General features: G+C 47.9%; 1 protein-coding gene across 1 annotated transcript; it reads left to right on the forward strand.

Annotated features, from left to right (window-relative positions):
• The first annotated feature begins 5160 nt into the window (after window positions 1-5160).
• Window positions 5161-7009, forward strand: LOC123180093 (uncharacterized). Its single transcript, XM_044592056.1, has one exon. It carries the CDS (start codon window positions 5332-5334, stop codon window positions 6685-6687), a length of 1356 nt encoding a protein of 451 aa, XP_044447991.1. The 5' UTR covers window positions 5161-5331; the 3' UTR covers window positions 6688-7009.
• The last annotated feature ends 5641 nt before the right edge of the window (window positions 7010-12650 follow it).

Here is a 12650-nt window from a genome sequence, read left to right on the forward strand (position 1 = left end):
CATGTAGCAGGCCCGCAAGTTGCCAAGTCCGTCCCTTGTCGTAGATCCTACGCAGAAGTGCCGAGACAGATGGAGAAGCGTTGACGAAGGCTATTGTGTTTTGGTGTTTCCAAATTTCCCAGCAAAAGAGGGCAACGACGGTTTGCAAATCCTTCCCGACCACCGCCTATGGCTGCAATCTTGAATGCACCGATACGGATACGGGTATCAGTATCGGGCCAATACGGATACGTAAATTCGTTTTTTTTTTAAAATGCCAATACGGATACGTTGTAGGTACTCAAAGCCATCCGGAGGAGATGAGAATGATAGATCTTCAGAGATCAGAGAAGAAAGAAGAGGAGATGAGCTTGGCTGGGTAGGGGAAATGGAGAAGAGAAGTGTCCATACATGGCTATTGCGTGAGAGGGGACGTTGGTGAGTAGGAGGAGGAGCTCATCGCCGGCTAGCCGCCACTGCTGCTGGCCCTGGGACCTGGGTGAGCAGCTGCTGGCGACACAGCCGCCGCCTGGTGTGAGCATGGGAGGGAGGAAAGACGCTGTGAGGGAAAGGATGGGGGCATTGGGGCACTAGGGTTGCTGGTTGCTTCTTAACTGGGCTGAGCGGGCTCTTACCTGGGCTGGAAAAGTATCCAAAACGTACTGGTAAAGTATCCTTAGAGTATCGTAATTGTTTTAAATCATTTATTCTTGGATACTCCAGCGATACGTATCGGGGGCGTATCGGAGGAGTATCGGTATCAGATACGGTATCCGATACGGATTCGCTGGTCGGCTGAAGTATCCGTGCATTCGAGGCTGCAATGAAGCGCACCAAGGCAGTAATCTGTCCTCCGACAAGGGCATTCACTCTTGTCCTCCCCAAGCAATGAACACAGGGTGCCAAACCAAGCACGCGAAGATGCAGAACACCATCAAGTGATCGATTGTTTCCGCATCTGACGGAAAAGCGGGCACTCGTCCTGGTGCGGAAGTCCACATTTGGCCAAACGCCCTCAAGTCCAGCACCTGTTCTTATATGCTAGCCAAGCGAACAATCTACACCGCAATGGAACCCAGCACTCCCAGACGATCTTGGTTGCAGGATCATGCTCGCGTCCAAAAAATTCGGCTTGTACACGCGGATTGGACAACCTAACTAGCTTGTGTGCACTTTGTTGATCTCAAAATTGGGTCACGAGTTGGTTTCACTGTGTTGTCGTCGAGGCTATCCGGACTGGACGGCCTTATTCATTCAGTTTTCTTTTAGCTTGATTGAAAAACGTTTTCATATTATAAAACAGAGGGAGTAATATAAGACTGTTTAGATTCTCCTCAAAAAAATCATTTAGATCACTTACAGAGGAAGCAAGTCTTAAGATCTGTGTGTGAGGTAGATCAATTTTTTTCTTAGATATATAAAAGTCTGAAGCGCTCTATGTGTCAGGCAGATCAAGCAGCTCTTTGGGCCTTCCAGGCAACTCCACTCGGCTCGTAGTCCGATCTTCTTCTTGTGCGCCTCATTCCATAGGACATCACCAGGTTGCCCATGTGCGACCCGCTCGTCGGCACAACCTGTATGCTACCACTGGTAGAATCTAAAGGGCCTTCTAGACCAATTGGACGTGCCACTCTAGCCAACACAGGACTATTGCTCGAAGAAGTGCAAACTCCATCGTCTTCTTCAAGGTGCTAATCACGGGTATTAGGTTGGGTACAATCTAGGGGACCGACTACTTGTAAGTCGCATGATATTTTTGGCATAAGTTGATTTTCCCTGCCATCCTCCTTCTCGAGCGATCTCCCCTACACCCGATGTCCTTGCGATCTCTCGCCGACACGTTGCGGGTCGTTGTGATCTCCCTGGCTTGAGCTCGGTCGATGTCCTATCCGAGCAATGGAAAAAAAACAAAAAGACCCCTCACCCACACTCGACAACCTTCTTCGCACTTCCATCGGCGACCGTCGGCTCCGTCTCTGGCACAGTCCTAGTGAGGCCACGCTGGGGACGCTGCAGGCACGATCCTCGTGAGGCCTCGCCAGGACAGTACGGGCGGCCCTCATACCCGTCTCCATCTCGGGGCCGCTCCCCCCCTCGCCGCCCCAACTCCGACTTCCCTGACGATCAGGCCATCCGGACGGCATTGCTCGACTCGCGCCACGGTCTTCTCCTCGTGCGACTCGTCCCACGCGACGAACTAATCAACGCGTCCTGTAGATTTAACAGTTTGGCCCTGTTGGACCCACTCGCCATCACAAGTCGTGTGCTACCGCTGCTAGACACCAATGGGCACCTCAGAATCATCTGATGTGCCATTATAACAGATGCGGATTGTTGCCCGAAAGAACGGCGATGCCCGGCTCCGACGTCGTCAACCTACCCAGCCTTCTTCAAGGTGCTAATCATTGGTATCTTCCAAGTTGGTGATCTGCCAGGGTACAAGCTATGCATCTTCACGTCCTCCGATTCAAGGTGGAGCACGCCCGTAAAGTTCTATGACCCTTGGGAGCATCGAGTATATGCGGCGCCAATACAAGCCAACGCTGTCGTGTGCCAAGGCACGGCACACTGGCTATTCAAGAGCATCTCAAAAGACTACGCACTAGAAGTAAGCCTTGAGACCGCCCACATCTCTCTTACAAAGCTCCCGGTCACACTGAGCAACACCGGTTGCAAATGTTCTAGTACATCACTGCTTAGTGTCAATAGTGACGGAAAGTTGTTGTTGCTTTCCGTACATTATAAATTCCTCTCGCTAGAGATCTGGACACGTCAAGGTGACAACATGAGTGGAGATGGCACTGCGGACCGGCTCCACACTAAGACGATTGAGCTAAACCGACCCCAACAAGGTTGGGTCGTCCCGGCACAATGCATCTGCCTGGGTTAGATGGGCGGTGCATTGCTCCTCAAGGACAACCAAGGTTGCACGCACATTCTTGAACTCCAAACCGGGGCAATGGAGATTGTCCAAAGCTCGTTTTGCAGTGTTGTTGTCAGAGCTATCCCGTTTGAGATCGACTGGCTGGCCTTCTTCATGTCTCGCTTGGCGGGCGGTAGCATTGAGAGGACCAAATTTGGAGGAGCTACATTGGACTCTTTTGGGGAGGAATTGTTCGGCCAGTTACTTTTGGGTTAATATATAAGTTGTACTGCATGTGCCTCGTAAGAGCTACAAAAGTGTAAAGTTTTGTGTGTGGTGGATGTTTTTTGTTTTGAACGCTGAAGTGTGGCAAACTTGATGGACATGCAAAATAATTAAGATCATGGACACTGGCTACGGGCTACGGCTTCTTCGTCAGATCAAGAGGATGAAATTGCAGTATGCAACTTAATTTGTGCTTGGGGTGCTGAATGTCCTCTCTGGGTTCTTTCAAGCTGCCCGTTTTGACATGTTCTAAATTTAGACATGGTGTGCTAGCTCAACAAATAGTAATGAATGGTTTCGTCTGTATTATGTGAATATCAATTACTATCTAAAAAGAAAACTTTACATTTTATTGTGATTAAAATTGACATGTTTGCATCTATTGCACTATCTCGCTTCTTAGTTCGTCAATACTTCTTGATAAACAAAGCTCAGTGAAACAGAGGACCATGGTGATCCCATTTGATACACGAGGGCAAGATTGTGAAACATGAAAGGTTGTAAATGAGTTGGGATGTAGTTACACCTCAACTAAAAAAAATCCACTCTCCGATTAAAGTTAGTTGCCAGCGAAACAAAATGGTGTCCTTCCTTTTCCCTATGATACGATGGAAGTCATGAATAGGTTGAACCAGTACAAAGCTACAAAAGTTTTTTTTTACAGGCAACGGCAAGAGCACTGCCAATTCATAAAAGGGGGAAGCGGCAGGGACCAAAAGCCCCAAAGTACAGTACTCCTACATAACAATGCGCTGAACCACACAGGATTCAGCCAAAGCACACAAAAACTCAAACTGGATCAAAAGAGGAAAAGACCAAGGAAACGAAGAACAGAAAAGAAGAGAGATGGGCAATCCTCAAGTGATGGCCTCCCAAAGCAGCGAAAGACGCTACAAAAGAAATGGATATAAGATCGATGCAAATGAAGATCACTGGACTAAAAGTAATAAACAACTCCCTCTATCTCAAATATAAAACGTTTTTTAGCCTAGATCAGAATTTTGTATGATGAAGTGTGTCAAGCTTCTTAAGATGAAAATACACGCAGTAACACACGCAGCAGCAGAGTGTGCATGAAGTAGCTCAGAGAACATCTAACATGAAACAAGAATGGGGTAAGGTAGACTTAAATTGTTTCGCAGATTTCAGTTGAAGCGTTTTCATCTCGCACTCGCTCCACCATTTACTTACTCAAATTTCCCCCTTTTTTGTAGGTCACAACTCACAAATCCCTAAGGCCTTGTTTGGTTACACCCCTCCACAAGAGGATTGGAGGGGATTTGGGGAGGTTTTGACTTGCAAGGGATTAAATCCACTTCAATCCCTGCCAAACCCCCTTTGAATCCCTCTCAACCGAACACAGCCTAAAAAAAATCTCAAACTCTAAGAAAAGATCGAGCGCGACATCCTCTCTTCTCTCTTCGCATTTGTCTCTTTTGAGGTGCCATCCTGTGATGTTGACCCCGCAGGTCTATCTCTATTCACCTTGAGCCATGCACTGCATTATACGCTGTAAGTCCACGAACTAGTGATTGTTTTCCCTTTGTATGGACTAACCGAATGCTTCCATCATTCATAGAAGTTCATCCAGCTAATTGATATGACATGCGAGAATGAGCCGTCACCGAAATGCGATGAGCCAGTTCTAGCCATGGTTTTGCATTTCAGTTTCAAAACTATTCAATCCACAGGCGAAATCACTAGATTTCATTGAATTTCTGTGATTTTGGCTTTCATTAATTTCGGCCAAAAATTCCAGCAGAATTTGATTGAGATCTGAAAATTTTAAAAATAATTTGAGAAGTATTTGAATTTGCATGTGCTATTGTAATTGCCGGAATAGTTTGGCTGGAAGTTAGGCAATTATTTTATTTTAGTACCTAATTAAATGACTGAAGTTTTCGAAATTTTAGTAAAATTCACTGAAAGAGAAAACCACTATGTTGTTAATCCACGCACATCTGAACAACCAAACTCAACGGGGAAACAAATATCTTAATCCAAATATATATTATAGACCAGGGTATCACGCACGTCATGCTGGAGGGTAGTCTTCTCAAGGAAAAGAGTTGTACCAGAATGATGTAAAAAAAAAAGAGTTGTACCAGAATGATGCCAAAAAAAAAGAGTTGTACCAGAAGTCCGGGATTAGCTCATGCAAAAGAATACGGGAAGGATCAAATCTCTGGAAAGATCAAGACCCAATGGAGAAGAAACGCACGATCGCACGTCAATCGCTCGCAAGTACACCGCGCGCCGGCCCTAGTGGAGAAGGATCGATGGAGACGCTGCCGGACGACGTGGTGGTGGAGATCCTGGTGCGCGTGCCGGATGTGGCAGACCTCTTCCGCTGCGCCGCGACGTGCAAGCGATGCCGCATCCTCATCGCCGAGCCGTCTTTCCTCCGCCGCCGCTGGCCGGAGGGCGTGAGCCACCTGTCCTCCCTGCTCGGCCTCTTCACCGTGCAACAGCCCCGTGAAGAACCAACAGAAGGGGACTCTACGGCTGCGCCCATGCCGCCCTTCACCCCAGTGCCATGGTGCTCCCTCGGAGAACGCTACAGCTTCCTCACCTGCCCTTGTCCTCCTGACAGCCAGGCAGCGGTGCTCACCTCGCGCTGTGGCCTTCTTGTTCTGTGCTTCGTCCCACTAAACGAACCCACCAATGGGCACGAGAAGACCATGAACCTGGCATTGTACGATCCAATCGCCGGCAAAGGCCGTGACCTGCCTGAGTTGAAGAGCGACAGACCTTTCCGAATAGAAGGATGCGCCCTTCTAACCCGTGCCGATTGTTGCCCGGACGAAACGCGAGGGGCGGTGGCGGCGTCCTTCTTCAAAGTGCTTATCATCGGCGGCGACCGAGATGAGCCACGGCACAACCTCCATGTGTTCACTTCCACGGGGTCGAGCTCGAGCTGGAGCACGCCTAGGGAGTGCTATGACTCTTTGGAGGACGACGACACGCGTGTCGTGTCTCAGCAGACCACCGCTGTCGTGTGCCACGGCGGCATTGCGCATTGGCTCTTCAAGAATACGTCCAACTTGTACGTACTCAGTGTGTGTGCTAGGACCACAGAGATGTCCTTGACAAGGCTCCCAGTCACACCGGACCAAACTCAGCCACTGCTTGGAGTCACCAACGACGGGACGCCATGCTTGCTTCGCTTGGACGGGAAATGCATCATGCTGGAGATCTGGACACGCCGGAGTGACCCCATCAGTGGAGACTGCAGCAACACAGAGCGCTGGCATCGCACCAAGATGATCGAGTTACAACGACCCGAGCGGGGCAAGATCGACCAGGTGCAGTGCGTTTGTGTGGGTCAGACGAGCGGCATACTGCTCGTCAAGGACAATCAAGAAGACGTGTACATTGTAGATCTCCAAACAGGGGCAATGGAGGCTGTCACCAACTGGTTTCGCGGCATTCTCGTGATGGCTATCCCTTTTGAGATGGATTGGCCAGAATTCTTCACGCGCAACTTGGCAAACACTAGGATCGAGCGAGCTAAACTGGGAGGAGTTCTATACAAAAATTGCTGGCCCTTTTTGGGATAAATAGTTGTGTCACTTGTCTTTGGGTCAATTTCCATGAGTTGGGCCTAGTAAGATCTACATGAACCTAAGTTCTGCCTGCGTGCAAGATTTCATGAACTTGCAAGTTCATTATTGATCATTGTGCAGCGTCAAGGCAAGGAACAAATGTTGCAAGGCTTGCCCCGCTTCATCAGATTAAGAGGATTAACTGCTGCCACACACAACTTTGTGCTTGTGGTGCAGAGTGCGGCCTGTGCATTTTATTGTTAGTTTTAACTTTCATCCTCTCCTGTTCAGACTTGGTGTGCTAGCTGGACCTTTGATACTCTGTTGAGAAAATAGTAAGGAGTGCTGAATTGTGTTTTGCATTATGGGAAGCTCCATTATCTAAGAAGGAAAAATTGCAGCTAATTTTGATCATAAGTGGCATTTCATTTGCACATGTAGCACTACTGTTCTTTACATTCTTCGCTATAAGTAGAGATCAAGATAAAACTGTGCTATTTGACTAGAACGCACGGACGCGCCAAGTAAGCACTTTATTAAAATCCAAAATTCTTTTCTGGAATTTATGTATGCGACTATCATATTTAATACCTGAATTATGGATCTGACTGTGAGTGGTGGGATCAGTATGTGCCGGTAAATTAAACGAAAATAACCGCAGATAAATAAAATAGAGAAGGTGAGAGTTTGAATGTATAACGTGTCCGAGGGCGGAACAAAGTGTAGAACGGGCCAATAGCTTACTTAGTCGGCCATCTGCTGTTTCTTTTTTGAAGTTCATCCATCTCCTATTATTCACAAAACGCAGGAATCTCTGCCGAAACAATGTGCAGAATACAATCAGGTGGATGGTGTAACCAAACCATACAAAAATCACTAGATACCCCTTCCCTTGCTAGCACATGTTTTTTTATGAGCAAAAGAGGGCTCTCCCCTCCAATTTCATTAACGAAACCATCAGCCACCAACAACATCCCAACAACGCCACAACAATATTCAAAGTACTACCAGGAATCTAAAGAAGTTCTACTTATTACATTGGCAGCAAACAGGAGGGCGCAGCCCACAAAGCAAACATCTAGAGATGCAAAGAGAAATAACGCTGGGGACGAAGCTTGAACATCCAGAGATGCAAAGAGAAACTACATAAGATTGCGGACACAGGGATGGCTTCTTCGTTGGATCAACAAGATGATATTGCCATATGCAGAGTAATTTGTGTACATTTATACGAGATATATGCTACAATATGTTTACCTTTAGATTTGTATTTGAAAGAAGATTCTCAGATTATAATTTTTGTTACATATAGTTTATACTTTACTACTTAAAATTATGGTCAAAGTTTGACACTAATACGAGTGAGCCTAATAAACCCGATCGAACAGAGAAGGCAGTTCAGAGAACATCTAAACTGAAACAAGAATGGGATCAGGTAGAATTAGATTATTTCGTAGATTTCAGTTGAAGCATTTTCATCTTGCACTTGCTCCACCATTTACTTACCCCAAATTTCGTTTTTTGTTGCTGGGTCACAACTCTCACAAATCCCTGAAGAAAAATCTCAAACCCTAAGAAAAGATCTAGTGTGGCATCCTCTCTTCTGTCTTCATATTTGTCTCCTTTGGGGTGCCATCTTGTGATGTTCGCCCTAGGTCCATCTCTCTATTCACCCGCAAAAAAAAGTCTCGAGAAAATTGTTGTACGACGATAGCTCATGGAAAAGAATACGGGAAGGAAAAATCTCTGGAAAAGGTCTATACAATTTTCCAATCAAGACCCAATCAGCGGTTGGAAAGAAATGCACGATCGCTCGCAAGTCCGCCGCGCGCCAGCCCTAGTGGAGGACGATTGAATCGATGGAGACGCTGTCGGACGACGTGGTGGTGGAGATCCTGGTGCGCGTGATGGATGTGGCAGCCCTCTTCCGCTGCGCCACGACGTGCAAGCGATGCCGCCTCCTCATTGCCGAGCTGTCTTTCCTCCGCCGCTGCTGGCCGGCTGGAAATTTTAGCGTGATCTGACCTCTTTATTGCAACTTTAACCTGCCCGGCGTTGCTACTCCACTAAGAAACGCCACAACCCATGACATTTCATCTTGGGAAACGCCACAACCCATAGCCTTTCACCTTGGAAAACATCGATAAATTCGTCGCTTGTATGTGGAGAAGAGTCGCCAGAAGGTTGGTCGTTTATCAAAAAGGTAAGACCATGCTAAAAATTCTGAAGAGAGTCAAATTGTGTTAGGCCTCTTTTGGTTCATAGGATATGATTATCATAGGAATAGGAATCTTGTAGGAAATGAGATGACATGTATCTCAAATCCTATGAGTAGGAATAGTAAACAAGATGTCATTTGGTTGACATCAAAGGAATTTTTTCATTGAGTCTAGGCTCTTTTTTATTTTCCTATGAAATGTGGAGGATAGGAACCAATCCTATGTAGGAATAGGAATCCATTCCTATGAACCAAAGGGCTCTAAAGGAAAAAAAATGCTATAAGAATCCTATCCTCTAGAATTCCTATGAAATTTCTCTAAACCAAAGGAGGCCTGAGTTTTCCCAAAGGGTCAAAACAGGGATTTCATCCCCAGGGGTGGGTACTCTAGCATCCTTTATAGAGGTATATAATACCGAAAATATACCAAAATAATTTGATACATACCAAATGCAAACCGTATCTTTAATTTCATACCATATTTTTTACCGAAGTATTAACACCATATAAACCAAACCATGTAAACTGAATAGGCCGAATGCACGGAGTTACTCCTCACGTGCCCCGATCGAATATGAATCGTCAATCTGTCGTTCTCGAGCCTAGTTGTCCAAAAGTATTGTCAAGACAATAGGCTTCCGGTATAAAGTGTCATTGAGCCCCTAAAATCGTCAGGCATCTTCACTAAGTCTGTTAGAGATCCTGTGCTTGGGTGATAAAGTTGTAGGATGCACCGAGCATCATATAGATCTTCCTCTTTTTTTTTGAACGCGTTCAACATAAGTATTCTTCCGTCAACGAAGATCTCCAGTACTTTGAAAAAGCACCAATTTTTAGTCATTTGTATCGTGCACTCTCTTTTCCATGTGCTCTTCTCAGGATCAACTAGAAGCCATATGTTAGTGTATAGGTCTCGGTCACCTAGATAGCAAGGTGACCATACGGTCTGAGTAACGCTCAAAGTATTTTTGAGCTCTGCTAGTGTCATCTCCCAATTTTCATCCTCCCTCGGGCACCCGGTTGGCGGCCCGTCGATCATCGCCTTCCACTCCTCGCTTTCAAGGTCGAAACAGGCTATGTGGTTCCAGCCAGGATTCGCCAGAAGTGTACCATGGGCATGAACGCCGCGATCCATGAAGTGGAGGACGCCGTTGACGGTGGCCGTGCAACTGGAGCACCAACAGGTAAGGATATGGGGCTCCGGTCTGTGCCTCCACGTCGTGGGTTCTGCGGTGGCGCCTGTGGCCATGGCCGCGGCCTCTACTGTGGCAACCTGGCAGATCTGGCAATCGTCAAGCGCCGTGACGGCGTTTCGGAGACGGACGACCTTGTACGCACCGGACGGAGTGGCGCGGCTGAAGCTGGAGTGGCAAAACTCGTCGTGCAAGAAATCGTACGGGATTCCATTACAGTCGGCTTTGGGATATTCTATGGATGCCTCTCCACCGACGGTGAGCACCCGCCCGGTCGCCGGATCGATCACCCTAGCGCCATGCACGCCTTGGTTGACGAAGACAAGGTCGACGCCTGTGCGCATCAGCTTTGCGCTCTTGACGTCTTTCACCACCCTGAGGACGCTGCCGTCGGCCGTGTCAATCACCCGCAGCTCGAGACATGCCTGGGGAAAGCGTGGCGGTCTGTACGGATATAATTTCTCGAGCGGGCGCAGTTTTCCGAACACACCGACGACGAGGGGGATGTCGGCGGCGGCGGCACGGGATCGCTGTGCGGCGGCGAAGGCTGGGTCGGAGAGGAGGGCGCGCCAGCCCTTGGACACGCACCGGAACCGGCGAAGGGTCTTCACCGGGAGTCTGGTTAGCACCTCCAAGATGATGTCCACCGGCAGCGAGATCGAGATGACGACGGCATCGGGAGTGTCTTCTTCTGGGTTCACCTCGGCCGTTGTTTCCTCGTTGCAGGCGCGGCCGGAAGGAGAGAAACACGAACTCGGCAGCTCAAGAGCGCAAGGATTGCCCATGTCGATTGCCCTTCTTCTCTGTTTATTTCTTCTCTTTTTCTCTTTTTTTGTCTCAGTTGTCCACAGTATTATACAAATCTCACGAGGGCACATGTATATATACTCAGCCGGCTACATATATAAACCTAAACCGACTTAGACACGTACCCAAACGCTAGCCTACACGTACTTGCTTCTTTCTACTCGAAAAAGCTACACGAACAGGAACAGACAAAGGCAAGCCCTGAACCGAACAGTTATCTCTCGGGCACACGCGACTAAAACCTAGTAGCCGCCATCAGGGGAGTTCCTCCACCACGTTCCTCCGGCGGCTTCCCTCCACCGATAATCTTGGTCGTCCGTAGTGAGAGGGTCGCCGGATCTACACACATGGATTGTGTAGCTTTAGGTTTTTTGGGTCGTTCATCATCTTGGCTTAGATTTTTTGGTCGCGTGTGCTCGCGTCCTCAGCAGGTCCTGGCGCGTCCTCAGCAGGTCCTGGCGGATTGAAAATGGCGGCAGTGGAGGACGATAGAGACGGCGGAGCGGGCGGCCAGCGGGGCGGACGGCGAGCTGGGAGGGCGGCAGCCGTCTACAACTCTACGTGGGTCGATGGGCTCGGCGGCCTGTGTGAAAGGAACGATAGAAGGAGATCGTGGGGATAGAGCGGTCGTGCGGGATGGGATCGAATCGGTACGCACGCCGTTTAGAGCATCTCCAACAGGCGCCGGTCGCGGGCAAAAAACACATATGTCGCGCGCGCATCGGCTGGTTTGGCGCGGCGCGCAGCGTTGGCTCCAACGGCTGCGCTAAAATGCAGCGCGTGCGTCGCTCCAGCAGCGCGTCAAAATGCAGCACGTGCGTCGCTCCAGCAGCGCGTCAAAATGCAGCGCGTGCGACCTGCCGGTGCATTGCATATGGCATTTTTCAACACAAAATGATGAACATTTTCAACACCATAAAAATTTCACACAAACAAGTTGATGAAGTTCATGCCCACAAGTTTAAAATCATGCCACAAGTTCATCCAACCAAGTTCAAAATGCAAATCAAGTTCAATACACAAAGGAAAGACACATCATTCCTCGTCCTCGTCCTCGTCCTCGTCTTCGTCCTCGTCCTCATCTTCAGAAGACGATTCTTCCACCTCCGAAGATGAATCTTCCTCCCTCTCGCGCACCGCATCACGTGAAGCTCCGACGGTGTTGGCAAGATCTTCAACGGCATCTTCATGGGAATGTGTGCGAGGAGGCTCATCGAAAGACATTCCGCCCATGGCGGCCGGAGGTGCACCCATGCCTCCCATGAGAGAAGCAAAACTCATGCCTCCCATCGTGGCCATAGCGTCGGGGGGTGCTCCAAAGCCAGCCATGCCTCCCATTGCACCTAAACCGCCCACGGTACCTCCGAAGCCACCCATGACACCCATGGCGCCGAGGCCACCGCCACCCATTGCACGAACCATGGCTCTTTTTCATGAATTTCAAAAAATGCTTTTCAGTTTGAAAAAAATCATAACTTCGAAAAAGATGCTCGTGAGTTTGATAGAATGTTCACAAATTATAAATTGTCCTTGAATTTGAGTAATGTTCTAAAAATGTTCATGAATTGGGAAATTGTTCGTGATTTTTGAAAAAAATTATGAATTCAATTTTTTTTTCATGATTTCCAAAAATATACAAAAAAATCAAAATGTAGAAATAGAAAAAAGAAAAGAAAAAACAGGAAAGAAAAGGAAAAACAAAAAAATGGAAAAAAATAAAGAAAAAACGAGGAAAAAACAGAGAAAAGACCCAAAACCAA

Source organism: Triticum aestivum, chromosome 1A (assembly GCF_018294505.1).
Source record: "Triticum aestivum cultivar Chinese Spring chromosome 1A, IWGSC CS RefSeq v2.1, whole genome shotgun sequence".
In the NCBI taxonomy this organism is placed as follows: domain Eukaryota; kingdom Viridiplantae; phylum Streptophyta; class Magnoliopsida; order Poales; family Poaceae; genus Triticum; species Triticum aestivum.